This window comes from Actinia tenebrosa, unplaced genomic scaffold, assembly GCF_029948245.1.
Source record: "Actinia tenebrosa isolate PJP-AT-01 unplaced genomic scaffold, QUT_ActTen_1.0 PGA_scaffold3__52_contigs__length_22856419, whole genome shotgun sequence".
Lineage (NCBI taxonomy): Eukaryota > Metazoa > Cnidaria > Anthozoa > Actiniaria > Actiniidae > Actinia > Actinia tenebrosa.
Window position 1 is genome coordinate 13,410,048 of NW_028292580.1, and position 13,952 is coordinate 13,423,999.

Here is a 13,952-nt window from a genome sequence, read left to right on the forward strand (position 1 = left end):
TCTTTCATTTCCGCTAACATCTAACATAGCTTTTTTTTTAAATAATAATAATAATAATATAATATAATATAATATAAAATTGGGCGCGCGCGCTCTTTCCGTCTCGTTTTTAGTGATCAAGGAAAGAGCGCAAGCGCGCAAGTTGAAGACATACGGGAGTAGGGTAAGGCGAAATCTAAACTTCATCCGGTTGCTAAAAATAACCCGACCTAGAATTTACATGGCGCGTGCTTTATTAAGAAGTTTCCCTCTTATTTATGCTCTCTTGTTTTGACTGAAGTAGTAATCAGTTTCCTTACCAGGCCCCACTCCCCATGTTTCCAAGAGGTGCAGGATTTCACTATACAAGGCGTTTCCTCTTTCGGCTTTTCTTCTTCATTACAGTTGGTATCAGATAAAGCAAGGCCTTTGGAATCACGACAAAGGACTTGCCTTCTTTTGATACCTTTGTCACAAGTGGCAGAACACTGTAGAGTAAAAAATAATGATGTCATATGTGAATAATCTACAGTTTAAGGGGTCAGGGTCTATTCCCGAGAAAAACTAATTGGGTGAGGTTGTTCTTCTTCTTGGTTCTTCCTTTCCTTTCCTTTTCTTTCCTTTGCATTTTGTTTTTTCTCTTTCTTCTCTACACTTTTTCTACTGTCGTTATTTCATCATTGTCAAATCTAACTACAAACCTGTGTCCAATCTCCCTCACTCCAGGAACCTTGATGACGAGGTGTTTTTAACACGAGAGGGCATTCACCTTCCAAACAATTTTCCTGGTCATTTGGTTTAGTTGCTGGATTGCAGAGGTTTATCTTAACCACTGAGTTATCCATTGGATAATGGCACGACACCTGGCGAGTCTTCCTACCAGAACCACAAGTAACTGAACACTTGAAATAATATAAATAAACAGTTAGATCCATCGACGGACGGAAGAAGGGAAAGGAATGGAGGGAGGCAGAAAGTCGAGACTGCATTATTCCAAAATAAAATAAAATAAGCTACTCTTACCTCTGACCACCTTGTAGTAGTCCAGTAGGGACATTTTCCGGGTGAACACGACTTCCTGACGGAGGGTTTACCTTGCGATTTGCACGCAGATTCTGAAAACCCTTTCTCCATATTTCTACACTTGACTTGTCTAATCTGAACACCATTACCACAAGTAACAGAGCACTGAAAAAAAGAAAAATCAGACATTCTTTTGAAAAATATTTTTATAACGGTTGATACCACATTGGTGTTGGATGCTGTTGTCTGATTTTTCTTTCTTACAGTGCTTGTCGGTAAAATCGAAACGTCAGTTATTTATAACGCTAGCTTTTATCATTAAGGTGGCTGACTACTTTTCACCATTCGATTTGATTCCATGATGTGCGCGCGCTCAAAAACCGCTGAATAATCTTCACGATTTTATTGAAGAACCATACACGTTTTGAACTTCAAGAGGGCAAAACCCTCAAATTATGCTCGGGACTCTATATTTTTTTTGTTATTTTCCGGAATAACAGGAAATATCCCATTATTTTTCAAAGTGTAAGACAATTCCATTGTCTACAATAATTCATTAAAAGGACTTTCATCAGTATATAATAAATATAGTGTAAGTTACGTGTTCGGAGAATATTATTCATGTTTCTTCCTTAGTTTCGGTTTTATGATTTTTTTGTACAGATCTTGATTTTCGCTATTTTTCTTCCAAAACTGTACAAACGCATGTCATTCCGGAGTGATTATCTCAAAAACGAGTTTCTTTAATCAATGATTCTTACTTCTGACCATCCTGTGGTAGTCCAGTTAGGACAGGCATCACGTGAACAAGGTCTTTTCATGGATGGTTTGACAACTGATAGACATGCTAATTCTGGGAAAGCTTTTTTGCCATTTGTGCAGCTGACCTGTCGAGTTTCTACACCTTTACCGCAAGTCACCGAACACTGCGAAAAAAAATAACATTTATATTATCCAAAGAAAAAGCTGTTTTACCAGTTTAATTTCTTGACAAATATCAGGAGGCCAATAGTCCCCTTCACAGTTCCCTGCGCCATCTTGAAAGGTAGCCGTGCCTTTGCATCGAAGCGAGACGAACGGTGAGCTTGCAATGATAGAGACATGCGAATAATTGTCCAAGGTGTTAAAAAAAGGTCTCTATCATTGCAAGCTCACCGTTCGTCTCGCATCGATGCAAAGGCACGGCTACCTTTCAAGATGGCGCAGGAACTGTGAAGGAGACTATTGCGTGTATAAGTTGCTGTTCTGTTTATTCAGATTAAAACTAGCTTTTCCCGTGATTCTTTAAGGCATTAGCACCGTGCTCCGTTCCCTAACAAAGCAAAGATATCGATCAATTCATCAAAGCGCGCGTGGTAGTGCAATTTAACATGCACTTTTTTCCGAGTTAGAATGGGCTCACAAAGTTTTACAACTTTTATTGCGTATCAATCACTAAGGAAAATTACAGAATCAACAACTCTAGGTCCCATGCTAGGCATTTCCTTTTGGCTAACGATATAAATCAATAGAGAATAGGCGACTTGCACTAAGAGGTCACGTGATCAAATAGGCCATTGTGGTTGGCATTCTACAGGATTTTAGCTATGCAAGAATGTAAAAAAAGATGGCGGATTCGGGTAGTTTTTTTGGTGATAAAAGGTAAGTTAGCGCACTATATGTAAATAACGTTAAAAATAGTTATTAGTAGTTTTGCTATAGCCAAATTATATTTTTTTTCTTACTGCACTCCAGCGGCCAGCAATCCAAGCTGGACACTTTTGATCATTACAAGGCTGTTGAAGTGGCTTCTTTTCTGATTCTCTGCAGTTATTGTCTGGTAAGTTGCCATCACTAACACCAACACAGTTTGTTGTTCGTCTTTGGACTCCAGCACCGCAGGTTTTAGAACACTTTAAAACAAAACAAAATGTTTAGTTCGCCTTAATGACATACATATCTTAAATTGAAAAAGCTGCATGCAAACTCATTCCCACTCTCCTCGCGACAAAAACAGGGAAGGACACGACTCGACTAAGTAAGAAGGCAAAAGAGGGACTATTGACAGTCTATAGGAGAATAGGGACCCTAGAGGAGGAAAGAGAGCGAAAGATGCGAAAGGAAGAAAACTAGAGAACCTGAGAAAAATCTCGAATTACGTGACTGAGTCTAATATGATGGGAAAATTTCCCACGACCCACAGTGGTGAGAGGCTGCACATTCGCCAATGGTTCTCTACTCCCTCCGCACTTTCTTTCCCCTGGGCCATTGAGACTGAAATTTGCATCTCATTCAGGCCACAGTTTAGAATGTTGTCTAAAGCATGTTATATATACCTCGGACCAGTCGCTATAGACCCAATTAGAGTCTTCGCACACTCCTTTGCATGGTACTGAATCAGGTGGACGGCTAAGATGTTTACAGTATTCATCAGGAATGATATCCGTATGAGGACCACTGACTCGCATGCAACGCACTTTCTGACGCCTTGTACCAGATCCGCAACGCACTGAACATTTTTTATCCATCTTTATGTTCCACCTTACAGAAAAGATATGTAAACGATGATTGGGCTACATACATAAGGATCAACAAACAAACATTGCATGAATTCAAGCCAAAGGAACAAAGAAAAGAAAGAAGAAAGAAAGAAGTAAAAAAAAGAAAGAAATAATAGAAAAAATAAAAAAATAGAAAGGAAGGAAGGAAGGGAAGGAAGGGAAGGAAGGGAAGGAAGGAAGGAAGGAAGGAAGGAAGGAAGGAAGAAACTGCTTAAACATCCTTGGAATACCACAAGGAATAAAGCAGTAAATCATGTCAGGTCTATTAGGTATGTGGTAAAGTTAAAGCTTGCAGTAATAACTGTCAAGAGAGTAGAGCTTCAATGACTGTTTTACCTTAAAACGCAGTTGGTATTACAGTTTTCTTTGATGGCAGGTGGACGAGGAAAGGGCCTACACTTTCCTTTTCTGACCACTCGTTTATCTGAGTTGCGTATGCACAAGATTTGTCGTCTCCTTCTACCTAACAGACAACAGAAAAAATTATCCGAAACTGCATGCCAAAGTGGTTTTTAAAAGCTCTAGCGTGGATGAAACACGACATGGAATACGACATATGATGTGAAATCGGAATATGGCGGTTTGGTAAGCAATGAATTAATACGTAAAACAAACAACCCACACTTTCGTTTTGCCAGTTGCGCCATGACCGAACCCGTGGAGAGGCACTCTCGTGGTATAAAGGGAGTCACATAAAAGTCGCTCAGCACACAAGACGCTTTTCCTTAGAACCACATGGGTTAACGTAAAAGTTTTAGCAAGGCTTGTAAAAGTAGGGAAAACAAAGGAAGCCCAAGACCAAAGGGCCCAAGTGTTGATGTTTCACATTGATCAGTAGATAAAGAACAAACCTTTACAGAGGCGACTACATTGTGTCCATGGACCATTTGCATTCCACGCAAAGTTTTGGGGAACGTAAAGAGAATACTGGATGTCAGGGCGTTCTAGGCTTCCAACGGAAAGAACCTGTTGAATAAAACAAAAAGCATTAGCACTCGAAACTCTTTAACGGTAGAGATACTTACGCATGCGATCTTCATACAAATTAGTCAAGACTTCTTCAAACCATTACAAAGTGTTTTACAATATTTTCTTACGCTTGCTCTTTTAAGCGGATCATCGATATTCAGTGGTTTTGTTCAATGAAGAGAGAGAAAATGGACTTTGACATTTGATATATGACGAGAAGCGTTTACTCACCTCGACTTTGATATTTTCAGCTGTTTTTCCACTTATTCGTATCTCTTCTATTTTTTTCTCAGAGCCAGAATACCACACTCTAGCACCGTTGTAAACAAACTCCCTGACACCAAGACTCACAACATATCCACCATTTAAAAGATATGTGTTCGTCTTTTCGTTTTTAAGAGCTAGAGAAACCGAAATATGGATCAGCATTGGTTAATAATCATGGTAACTCTAGATCAAGTAAACACTAACGGGTTTGATATGTGCAGTTTATACGTAGGTCTACTTTGCTGTTGGAAAACTGTTGATTTTGTTTCAGTTTTCAGTTTTCTTTTTTTTTTTTTTTTTTTTTTTTTTCTTCTTTTTTTTTTTTGGAAACGGCTGACTAAGTGGAGCTTTCCTGCCTAGATCGCCACTGGTCAACCTATGGCAAAAGCTCTAAGATCTTAGATTTGTGTTGCATAGTAAATTCGGGGGCTTGCTAAATAGGACGTTTGCACGGTGGCGTCATTGACTACAACTACTGGACTCCCTTGCGCACTTTCTTTTGTTCAGTTAATTAGCACCAGTTGTCTTACTATTCTCATGAGGGAATACAAATTGAAGATAGAAAATTCGCGAAGCATCTTGGTAGTGGAAGTCAAATGACGCCATCAAGCAAACGTCCTATTATAGTAAAAATTACGTCAAGCAAAAAAACTTTATTAGAACCCCGGTTTATTCGGGGGGGGGGGGGGGGAGCGAATTACAAGAAACATTGTGAAAAGAAAATGGATGCACTTTATTACCGAGGAAGTTGTCGTCTTCAGCTTTGCGTCCTCGCTGTGTAATCTTTACGTTGGTTGAATTAGCAGGTATATCGTAAACAAAATTATAGCCTGAAGTGAATTAAAAAAGTTACAACAACAGACAATATAATATACTCTTGCTCAGCGAGCTAGCAAAACTGTTTTCAGAATGAGCCTTATTTAACTGTTACACAGGTTTTTAAAACTGTTGAAACTGTTTAATAACTGTTGACCACCACCACCACCACCACCACCGCCACCACCACCGCCACCACCACCGCCACCACCACCGCCACCACCACCACCGCCACCGCCACCACCACCACCGCCACCGCCACCGCCACCGCCGCCACCACCGCCACCGCCGCCACCGTCCGCCACCACCGCCACCGCCGCCACCGCCACCGCCACCACCGCTAATAATAATACTAATAATACGAAGACGCATAACAACAAATATATTTATGTTACATTGGATAATCATACACCAAGCTATCAATGATTGTTGATAATAATATAATGAAAGGAAAATTTCATTTCACCTTACCATACTTGGTTTTCTTGTTATATCTGGCATTGTACTTCCTGCAAGTTGAGTTGTGTCCCTTACATACAGCACACACATCAAACCGAGCTTTAGAGCCAACAATTCGATCGCATCCTGCTGCCTGAAAAGAATTTCATATTCACTTGTAACGTTAACAACACAAACTCAGGGATGCAACATGCAACGTGCAACATGCAACATGCAACGTGCAACATGCAACATGCAACGTGCAACATGCAACATGCAACATGCAACATGAAAGATGCAACAACACAAACGCAGGGAACAACATGCAACATACAACAAGCAACATGCAACATGAAAGATGCAACAACACAAACGCAGGGAACAACATGCAACATACAACAAGCAACATGCAACATGCAACATGCAACATGCAACATGAAAGATGCAACATGCAACATGAAAGATGCAACATGCAACATGAAAGATGCAACATGCAACATGCAACATGCAACATGCAACATGCAACATGCAACAAAACCTTCACCAATCTTTTTTTTCTTTTTGAAATAGCTGTTGTCATATCGGCTATAACTTACTTGACATTGTCCATCCACACAAACGTCCGTGGAGTACTGGTTACAAGGTGTCCCATCAATGACCTTCTTTTTTAGTTTAAAGTAGATAGCACTACCACTGACTCGACAGAACAAGCTGCACTGTTGCTCTTTCCTCACTGAAAAAAATAGATAAACAATTTGGTTATAAGTCACATTCTAAATGGCTAGAAGGAAATGAGCAAATTGCAGCGAAAATTGTTTTTCCCATTGGTATTTTTCACGCCGCAAAGTAATCATAATCAATATTAGTGTCAAATGCTGAATGCCCAATAATTTCTTAATATTTATGTGTAAAGTAACGCAAAAATGGTACCCATAAAATGGAATTTGGTTATGCTTATCTGTTATTGTTCTACATAATATCATGATCTACTTACCTCCAGAGTATTTTGGTGACCAAGTAACCTTTCGCCGGCGCCCTTCTTGTGCACACTGAATGGTACGGAAATCAGGAGAATTTTCTGGACATTCCTAGAAAAACGAACATCGGAAAAATATATGTTATTAAGTTAAAACCGATTTCTCAAATGTAAACGCGCAGTCAATAGGCGTCAGCCTAGTAAGGGTGTATACATAGTGAGAAAGCTCGACGTTTCTCCAATCAGGTGCTGAAAGGTTTAATCCACGAAATTCAGATATTTGGCAAATTGTTAAGGTAGAGCAAAGTAACCCCTTGCATATTGACCTGCAATAGATCAGTTTTCGTATGACTGTGAAAAGCGCAGTGCCGTAAGCGTGACGTGCCGTGACCGTGATACTTTCTAGAATTTTAATTGGCTGATTTTTTTCACGCGCAATATGATTGGTCTAAAAGTGCCATGACCTTGGCGTGACCGTGTCTGCACCGTGTTTATGCCGTGTTCCGGGTTTTGATTGAATGGAGAGTAAATTCTCGTGCAATGTGATTGGTCTGGCGTATCCTTTGCTGTGTCACGACCGTGTTCGTGCCGTGAATTTTTCACAGTCATACGAAAACTGCACTACCAAAAAAAAACTTCCTAAGAAGTGTATCACAGGCACCCCCATGTCTACCGGTACTGCCCTATTCTGCCACTAGCAAGATAATAAGTTAAACAAGTTGAATAAGTTCGCGCTTCCATAATGTTAGCGGGCAAGATTGCGTAAAAATGAAGAACATTACTTACTTTTGAGTTGCAAGACTTGAATCTTTTGCGTGCTCCGTGGCAGTAAAGTCCTCCGTTCTCTGGTCTGGTAGTAGCAGAAAAAAGGAACAAAACAGTGTTAAAAAGAGTTACAAAAACGATAACATAAAAGTTAGAATCAAGGGCGGATCCAGGGGGCAAAGGGGGGCTTCAGCCCCCCTTTCAGCAGAAAAAAAAACAATGCTTTTTTATATTGTTTTCCGTTATGTTGACGGAAGAAACTCAATTAGCCCCCCCCCCCCCCCCCCTAAACTCAATTAGCCCCCACCCCCCCTAAAATTTTGGCTGGATCCGCCCTTGAGAACATTATATGTGCTTCCACTATGCGCAAGCTAAAACATATAAGCACACGAATAACTCACAAGTATTAGGATCAACAATGTCTAGATCTGATCTTTGCGCTTTGCATTCTATTATGGCTTGCGCAAAGTGGAAACGATTCTTTGTTTTTCGTGAAGAGTAATTTGGCCAAATGGGACAGAGAACGAGATGCACACAGGCCTTTCTCCGGGTTCTCCGGTTTTCGTCCGGCTCCGCCTAAGTTCCAATAGTTTACTGCAATGTGAGTTAGTCATTCCAGACTAATATCAGCCAAGAGGTAGCATCGGCCGGGCTGCTATAATATTTGTGTTTATACGCCTGCAAATAAAAACTAATCGAAGATTTACTTACGCAGGACTGTCGCACTGTCGTAAAGAAAACTGTATTCCTCCTCCACAGGTGCGGGTGCAAAAACCAAAATCGCTCCACTGACCCCACTGACCATCAACGGACTGTAAACGACGCTGTTTGACGCAGACACCTCTGATACACCACTAGAGCCAAGATCATTAATTATAATACGTAATTTAACAAGTGTTTTGATCAGAGTATCAAACACAGAAAACTGTTTTTGATTTGTTTTATAAAATAACAAACGCGCGAAAAGATCGAAAAAAAGCAAAGTCTAAGTAAATTCTCCCTACGTGCCGTCTAATTCAAACTGACCAATGAGCGCGCGCGATAGATTAAAAATGACGATAGCGTGTTTTGATACTCTCATCAAACATGGTTTTCGACCAATCCTAGCGCGCGTAGTATACCAATTATTGTATAAAATGCATTCAAGCCTTTTTTATAGTACACATCGTACAAGTTTACCGTCGCGACAAAATAGGGTTTTGGTGAACGTCAATCAAAGAGTTTCCATGTTATTGTCGGAAAGCATAAAAAGCAAAAAGGTTCTCAAGGGCACCTGCCAATGGAACGTCATCTAACCTTCAAACAAATAAGTACATGATTCTTACTTTGTCTTTCGCGCATGGTGTACCATCAGCCCAGGGCATGTGATGGGTTTGGCAACCTAGTTGTCTTCCAATCTTCTTGACACACCACAAACGTCTACACGGTTCCTATTACGATAACAAAAATTAACAAAAAAATCGATTCGTCTTTTAATCAAATATTTGAATTCAAAGCGTTTCTCCTAGGGTGTCAATTCCAGGTTATAAAATATCCTTTGAATGAGATCTAGCAAGGAAAGTCACAGTACTCACCATTGCCGGGCAAAGACGGGACTGGCTACCAAAGATAAACCGACATTGTTGATCAGCCGAGAACTTCTCTCCTGGGAGTCTGTCCTCGTAGAATGTCTGTCGTCTTGGATCGGGTCGGTCCTCAAGACATCTCCCAAACCCTAATCTTCATAAGAAGATATACATTGTTGAATTCTTATTTTCATAATTTTATTTATTAGTTTATGGCTTGGGCAAATTGGTTCTTCGGCAATTCATGTTTTATATTTGCGCTCATACTTGAAGGAAGCAGTAGATCCTAAATCATTTGTAGACTAACTGATTTCTCGTTTTAATCCTAGTTTTTTGGATTTTGTTTTGATGTACTTTGATATTAAAGTATTATTCAGATTTGTGTGTGTGTGTGTGTGTGTGTGTGTGTGTGTGTGTGTGAGAATAGGCAATCGTCAGGTAGTACAGTTGTCCGCTGTTTGTTGTTGTTGTTGTTGTTGTTTTTGTTTTTTTGTCTTTTGTTGTTGTTGTTTTTTGGCATTTCAATGAGCCATCAATCTTGCTTAAGAAAAGAATATTTCATAGCAGCCTCGGCTGTAATAAAAAGTTGTATCGATTAACACACCACTGAATCTGATATTGCGATCGTATAAATAAGGCATTACTGATAAAAGCATAACAATCAGGAGAAGTACTTCTGTCTATGAAATCTTAACGTAACACTTACTCCAGGAATTCAGTCAACGCTTTTCTACTGCAATGAGACCACTTCCACGGCTTGGTATCAAAGCTAAGCGATGGGGCCATGATGTTGGAAGTACCTTTTAGCTTGGTGCATACATTCAAATCTCCGTCGTGAGACACACTGAAGCTGATGAAAAGAAAATGTGTTATCAATGCATCAATTTAAGAAATTACGAGAGGAAAATTTAAAAAAATATATACCATTGTGGCCCTCCGTCCCTAACTCCAGTTCTGGCTTCAGCTATCGTTCTTTATCTCTCTTCTTTCCTCCTTTCCTCTCCCTCTCCCTCTCTCTCTCTCTCTTCTCCCTCTCCCTCTCCCTCTCCCTCTCCCTCTCCCTTCCTCACCCCTTTCACTTGCCTCCTTCCTCCCTCTCTCACCTCTCTCACCCTTCATGTCTCTGTCTCTTCCTCCCTTCATCCCCTTTCTATCCCTATCACATGCACATGTCATTTAGAACTACCAGATTACTACTTACACGTGAGCGAGTTCGTGAGCAATAGTGAAGGCTGTGTTCAGACCGCTATCTTCTACAATAGAACAGCTACGCGATGTTGAACATATTGTGCTCAATTCCGCAAGTCCTGTATGTAAAGCATTTAGTTAAAATCAAAATTCGTTCTTTACGTTTTGTCTAAAGATCATAAACATGGATCCAAGCAAACCAAGTTGGCACATTCAAAGTGCGAGTTGATTGTTGAATGACAGTGCATATTTGGAGTGCCCTATGGGAATTAATAGATCATAGAATACTTTTTTCCATCCATAAAGTTTATTGAGTATCATACCTAAAGTGTCGCACTTGCCAGCCGCTCTACAAATGTCACGTCTGTTAAAACATAGAATAAAAAAATAAGTCTATAAATAAATGAAAAAGGATGAGGTTTTTTTCAGAACGAGGGGGTTTCGTTTTGGTATTGACATGTCCGAGTAAATAAATTAGGTGCACTCTGTGTTAGTTTATATATTGATCTGTCTCCATATTTTCTCCCCATCTCCCCTATTACCATTCACGCCCTACAGCTCCCTACCTCCACCCCTTTGGGCCTCTACGCAGGCTGTTTTCAGCGAGGTTTTCTCAACAATAGACCTCACCGGCTCGACATAATGTTGTCCCATTTCAGACCACGTGTCATTCCCTTGAGAATAATATTATTTGCTTGAGTTGTATCCATATTCATGTTTCTTCTCTCTTATTCTATGTGCAACCGAGCGCAAACCTTAAACAAAGAAATGATACTCTAGGGAATGACAAGTGGTCTGAAATGGGAAAACATTACGTGAGAGCCGAGGAGATCTATTGTGTACCCTTTGCAACGTCCCCTGTGATTGGTTAGGTTTAGGGGCGGCGAGGTTGGGGAATGGTCAATGCTTTCTATTGTTCTACACATGTGTGTCCTCCAATAGGATCACATCTTAAAATTCGTGAAGGACGACCCATTGTGTTTGTCAAACTGAACTTCCACTCTCAGAAATGTGCCAAATCCAACACACAAGTAATGGTACCCTGTCATGACATATTAATATGTACTAGTTATGGTAAAATAATAGTGTTATATACTTCGTTATAAGAATGGCTGTGTCATAGTGCCCTGGGTCTGAATCACTTGGTTTATTCATCTTCGTTTGCCATTTACAGAAGCTTGTCAGTGAGTTGGTAGCACTTGAAGAAATCTGAAGATCACTCTAAAACAAAAACAATTGTCTCAGAAAAAAACACATTTTATTCAACCAACATGGTAAAATCCGGCACCATTACTAGGGACCTTAAGCAACTGATATCTAGAATGGGAACGTTAGCTACATAGAGGCTGTATTATGAAATAAGATGGTGTTCTTACGAGACGCAATGTTCGGCAAATCACATCGCCAACATCTGGAGAACAAGAAGTAACGCCCGTCTCCTCATTAATAGGTTGTTTTGAAACACCTACCCCAACGCCGGTCCCCGTCCTAAATATTCCGGTGTTTTTAATGTCCCTACCATCAAAGAGAACCAGGTTTTTCTTATTTCTAGATAGATATGAATACTGACATGTTAAAGATTTTCCTCACCAGGTCGGACTCTATCGTGTAGATTTTTACAAGCACAATTTTAATTAAATTCCCAATCGATCTGTCTCTGTAGATACGTGCGACCTATGGTTAAAAAATCCAGTAAAATCAAGTTAGAAACCAAACAATCAAACAATCATTATGCAAATGATGTTTAAGGAATACGCCTTCGTTATGATTTTCTCTCCAATTTCTAAAGCATACGCAATGAGAGTTTCCCACGTGCACACGTTTAATTTTGCAAGACTGGTGAAAACGAACGCACCTCCCTGGCTGTAATCATCACAGTACACTGTCCAATGATGTTCATTGGACAAGCCATGGTTTTCTTTACTGTGATTAGTTCAATGGAAGTCGTTAGCTCGTTATCTTGTCACCGTGACCGTGCAGTTTGCCGTGACTTGACTGTGGTGTCGCAGTCGTGACATTGTTGCTATCATCATGACGTACCTTGTGATAGTTGTTCCACAGTAATTAACAAATTGACTATGAGACATGTTTGTCGATAGATTTCAAAAACAACATGACGTCATTAAAGGAAAGTGTGGCGCGTGTTGCACTGTTTTGTTCACTCACGATATATGTTTTTCTCTTTTAAATTTCTTAATGCACAAAGGAATGTTTAGGATACATTTGTCAAGATAACGTAAAGAGGAAAATGCCATACTGTGCAGTAGACGTGATGAAATCATTAACATAGAAATTAGACATCGTATGAAAAGCTAGCCTGCTGTGATGAGGTCGCTAAGGAAGTCACTTTAATTTACGGAATGCCTGTTACATAGCAAGGCTGTTCTAAAAGTAGACAGCTTTTTGAGTTAAGTGGTGTTTAAAACATGGAAATAGTCTGCTTGCTTTCCGAATTTGTTAGTAAGCCATGGATCGTAAGGCTCCGTGGAATATGACAAGTGGAAAAATTTATACGAAATGGAAAGATCGAGGGAAAATACTGTTGTACTCTAAATATGCAAGAACAGATGGCAAATTAAACGTGCTTCAGTTTTATAATGGTGGTAAAAGGATCCTATCAAGATGTCAAATAAGAAGGTTTGACATTTTTCTTAGGGTCGAACCGATTAGTGATTTTAAAGCTTGGAAAAACAGACATGATGAAGTACTAACCATTCCCATAATAGTAATGAGGTAGCTTTGGAGTTCGGCCTTGTTGGGGAAGGCCTCGACCATGGAGCGATCGGCTGTGATCATCGTCTCGACATAAGCTGCTTCAATGTAACGTTTTCGTCTTCTATTGCGAGATATGTGTATGTCATCTCGGCTTAAGTCTATAATGTACTCGCTCGTGTTCCCGGGAAAGTATGTCTCTATGCACACAAGGAAAATGTTAATAGTCAAGTCTATCATTAATTTTGTCTTAATCCATCCTTCGAACAGCTAATCTATCATGCAATCCATCTATTCTGATTTGAAACTACCTATGCATCATTCATCCATCCAGCCCTCCATAACTACATCTCCATCTGAATACTCCATCTTCCATCCGCGCATGCGCCCATCCATCCATCCATTTATCCATCCATTCATAAATCCATTATTTTCTCTCCCTCCCATCTTCTCTTCGTCTTTTCATTCTTTCACGCTTTCTCTGCATGGGTCCATTTTGTCAATCTGCAAGTGTATCGAGCTACAATTGCTTTCATGCATTTCGATGCCAATCAACCTATCTTTCACTATATGATCCACGAAAAAGATTAGCTAACTGATTTGTCCATCAGCTGTTTCATCAGCACACACATAAGTATTCGTGCGACGAATAACAATGCTGCACGCATTATAGCATTTTACTTTTTATCTTACAATCTATCAATCTATCAACCA

General features: G+C 40.0%; 1 protein-coding gene across 1 annotated transcript in view; it reads right to left on the reverse strand.

Annotated features, from left to right (window-relative positions):
* The window catches only part of LOC116296158 (A disintegrin and metalloproteinase with thrombospondin motifs 9), a 35,330-nt gene that overhangs the window by 18,764 nt on the left and 2,614 nt on the right, over nucleotides 1–13,952 (reverse strand). Inside the window, exons 4-26 of the mRNA XM_089035603.1 lie at nucleotides 13,239–13,438; nucleotides 12,117–12,200; nucleotides 11,623–11,747; nucleotides 10,850–10,890; nucleotides 10,540–10,645; nucleotides 10,045–10,188; nucleotides 9,348–9,492; nucleotides 9,099–9,203; nucleotides 8,485–8,627; nucleotides 7,795–7,858; nucleotides 7,027–7,120; nucleotides 6,629–6,765; nucleotides 6,066–6,186; nucleotides 5,519–5,608; nucleotides 4,743–4,912; nucleotides 4,394–4,508; nucleotides 3,879–4,005; nucleotides 3,318–3,522; nucleotides 2,727–2,894; nucleotides 1,764–1,928; nucleotides 1,003–1,167; nucleotides 681–881; nucleotides 300–467 (exon numbers count right to left, since the gene is read on the reverse strand). Coding sequence (XP_088891729.1) covers nucleotides 300–467; nucleotides 681–881; nucleotides 1,003–1,167; nucleotides 1,764–1,928; nucleotides 2,727–2,894; nucleotides 3,318–3,522; nucleotides 3,879–4,005; nucleotides 4,394–4,508; nucleotides 4,743–4,912; nucleotides 5,519–5,608; nucleotides 6,066–6,186; nucleotides 6,629–6,765; nucleotides 7,027–7,120; nucleotides 7,795–7,858; nucleotides 8,485–8,627; nucleotides 9,099–9,203; nucleotides 9,348–9,492; nucleotides 10,045–10,188; nucleotides 10,540–10,645; nucleotides 10,850–10,890; nucleotides 11,623–11,747; nucleotides 12,117–12,200; nucleotides 13,239–13,438 — 3,083 coding nt within the window. The remainder of the gene's footprint in view (nucleotides 1–299; nucleotides 468–680; nucleotides 882–1,002; nucleotides 1,168–1,763; nucleotides 1,929–2,726; nucleotides 2,895–3,317; nucleotides 3,523–3,878; nucleotides 4,006–4,393; nucleotides 4,509–4,742; nucleotides 4,913–5,518; nucleotides 5,609–6,065; nucleotides 6,187–6,628; nucleotides 6,766–7,026; nucleotides 7,121–7,794; nucleotides 7,859–8,484; nucleotides 8,628–9,098; nucleotides 9,204–9,347; nucleotides 9,493–10,044; nucleotides 10,189–10,539; nucleotides 10,646–10,849; nucleotides 10,891–11,622; nucleotides 11,748–12,116; nucleotides 12,201–13,238; nucleotides 13,439–13,952) is intronic.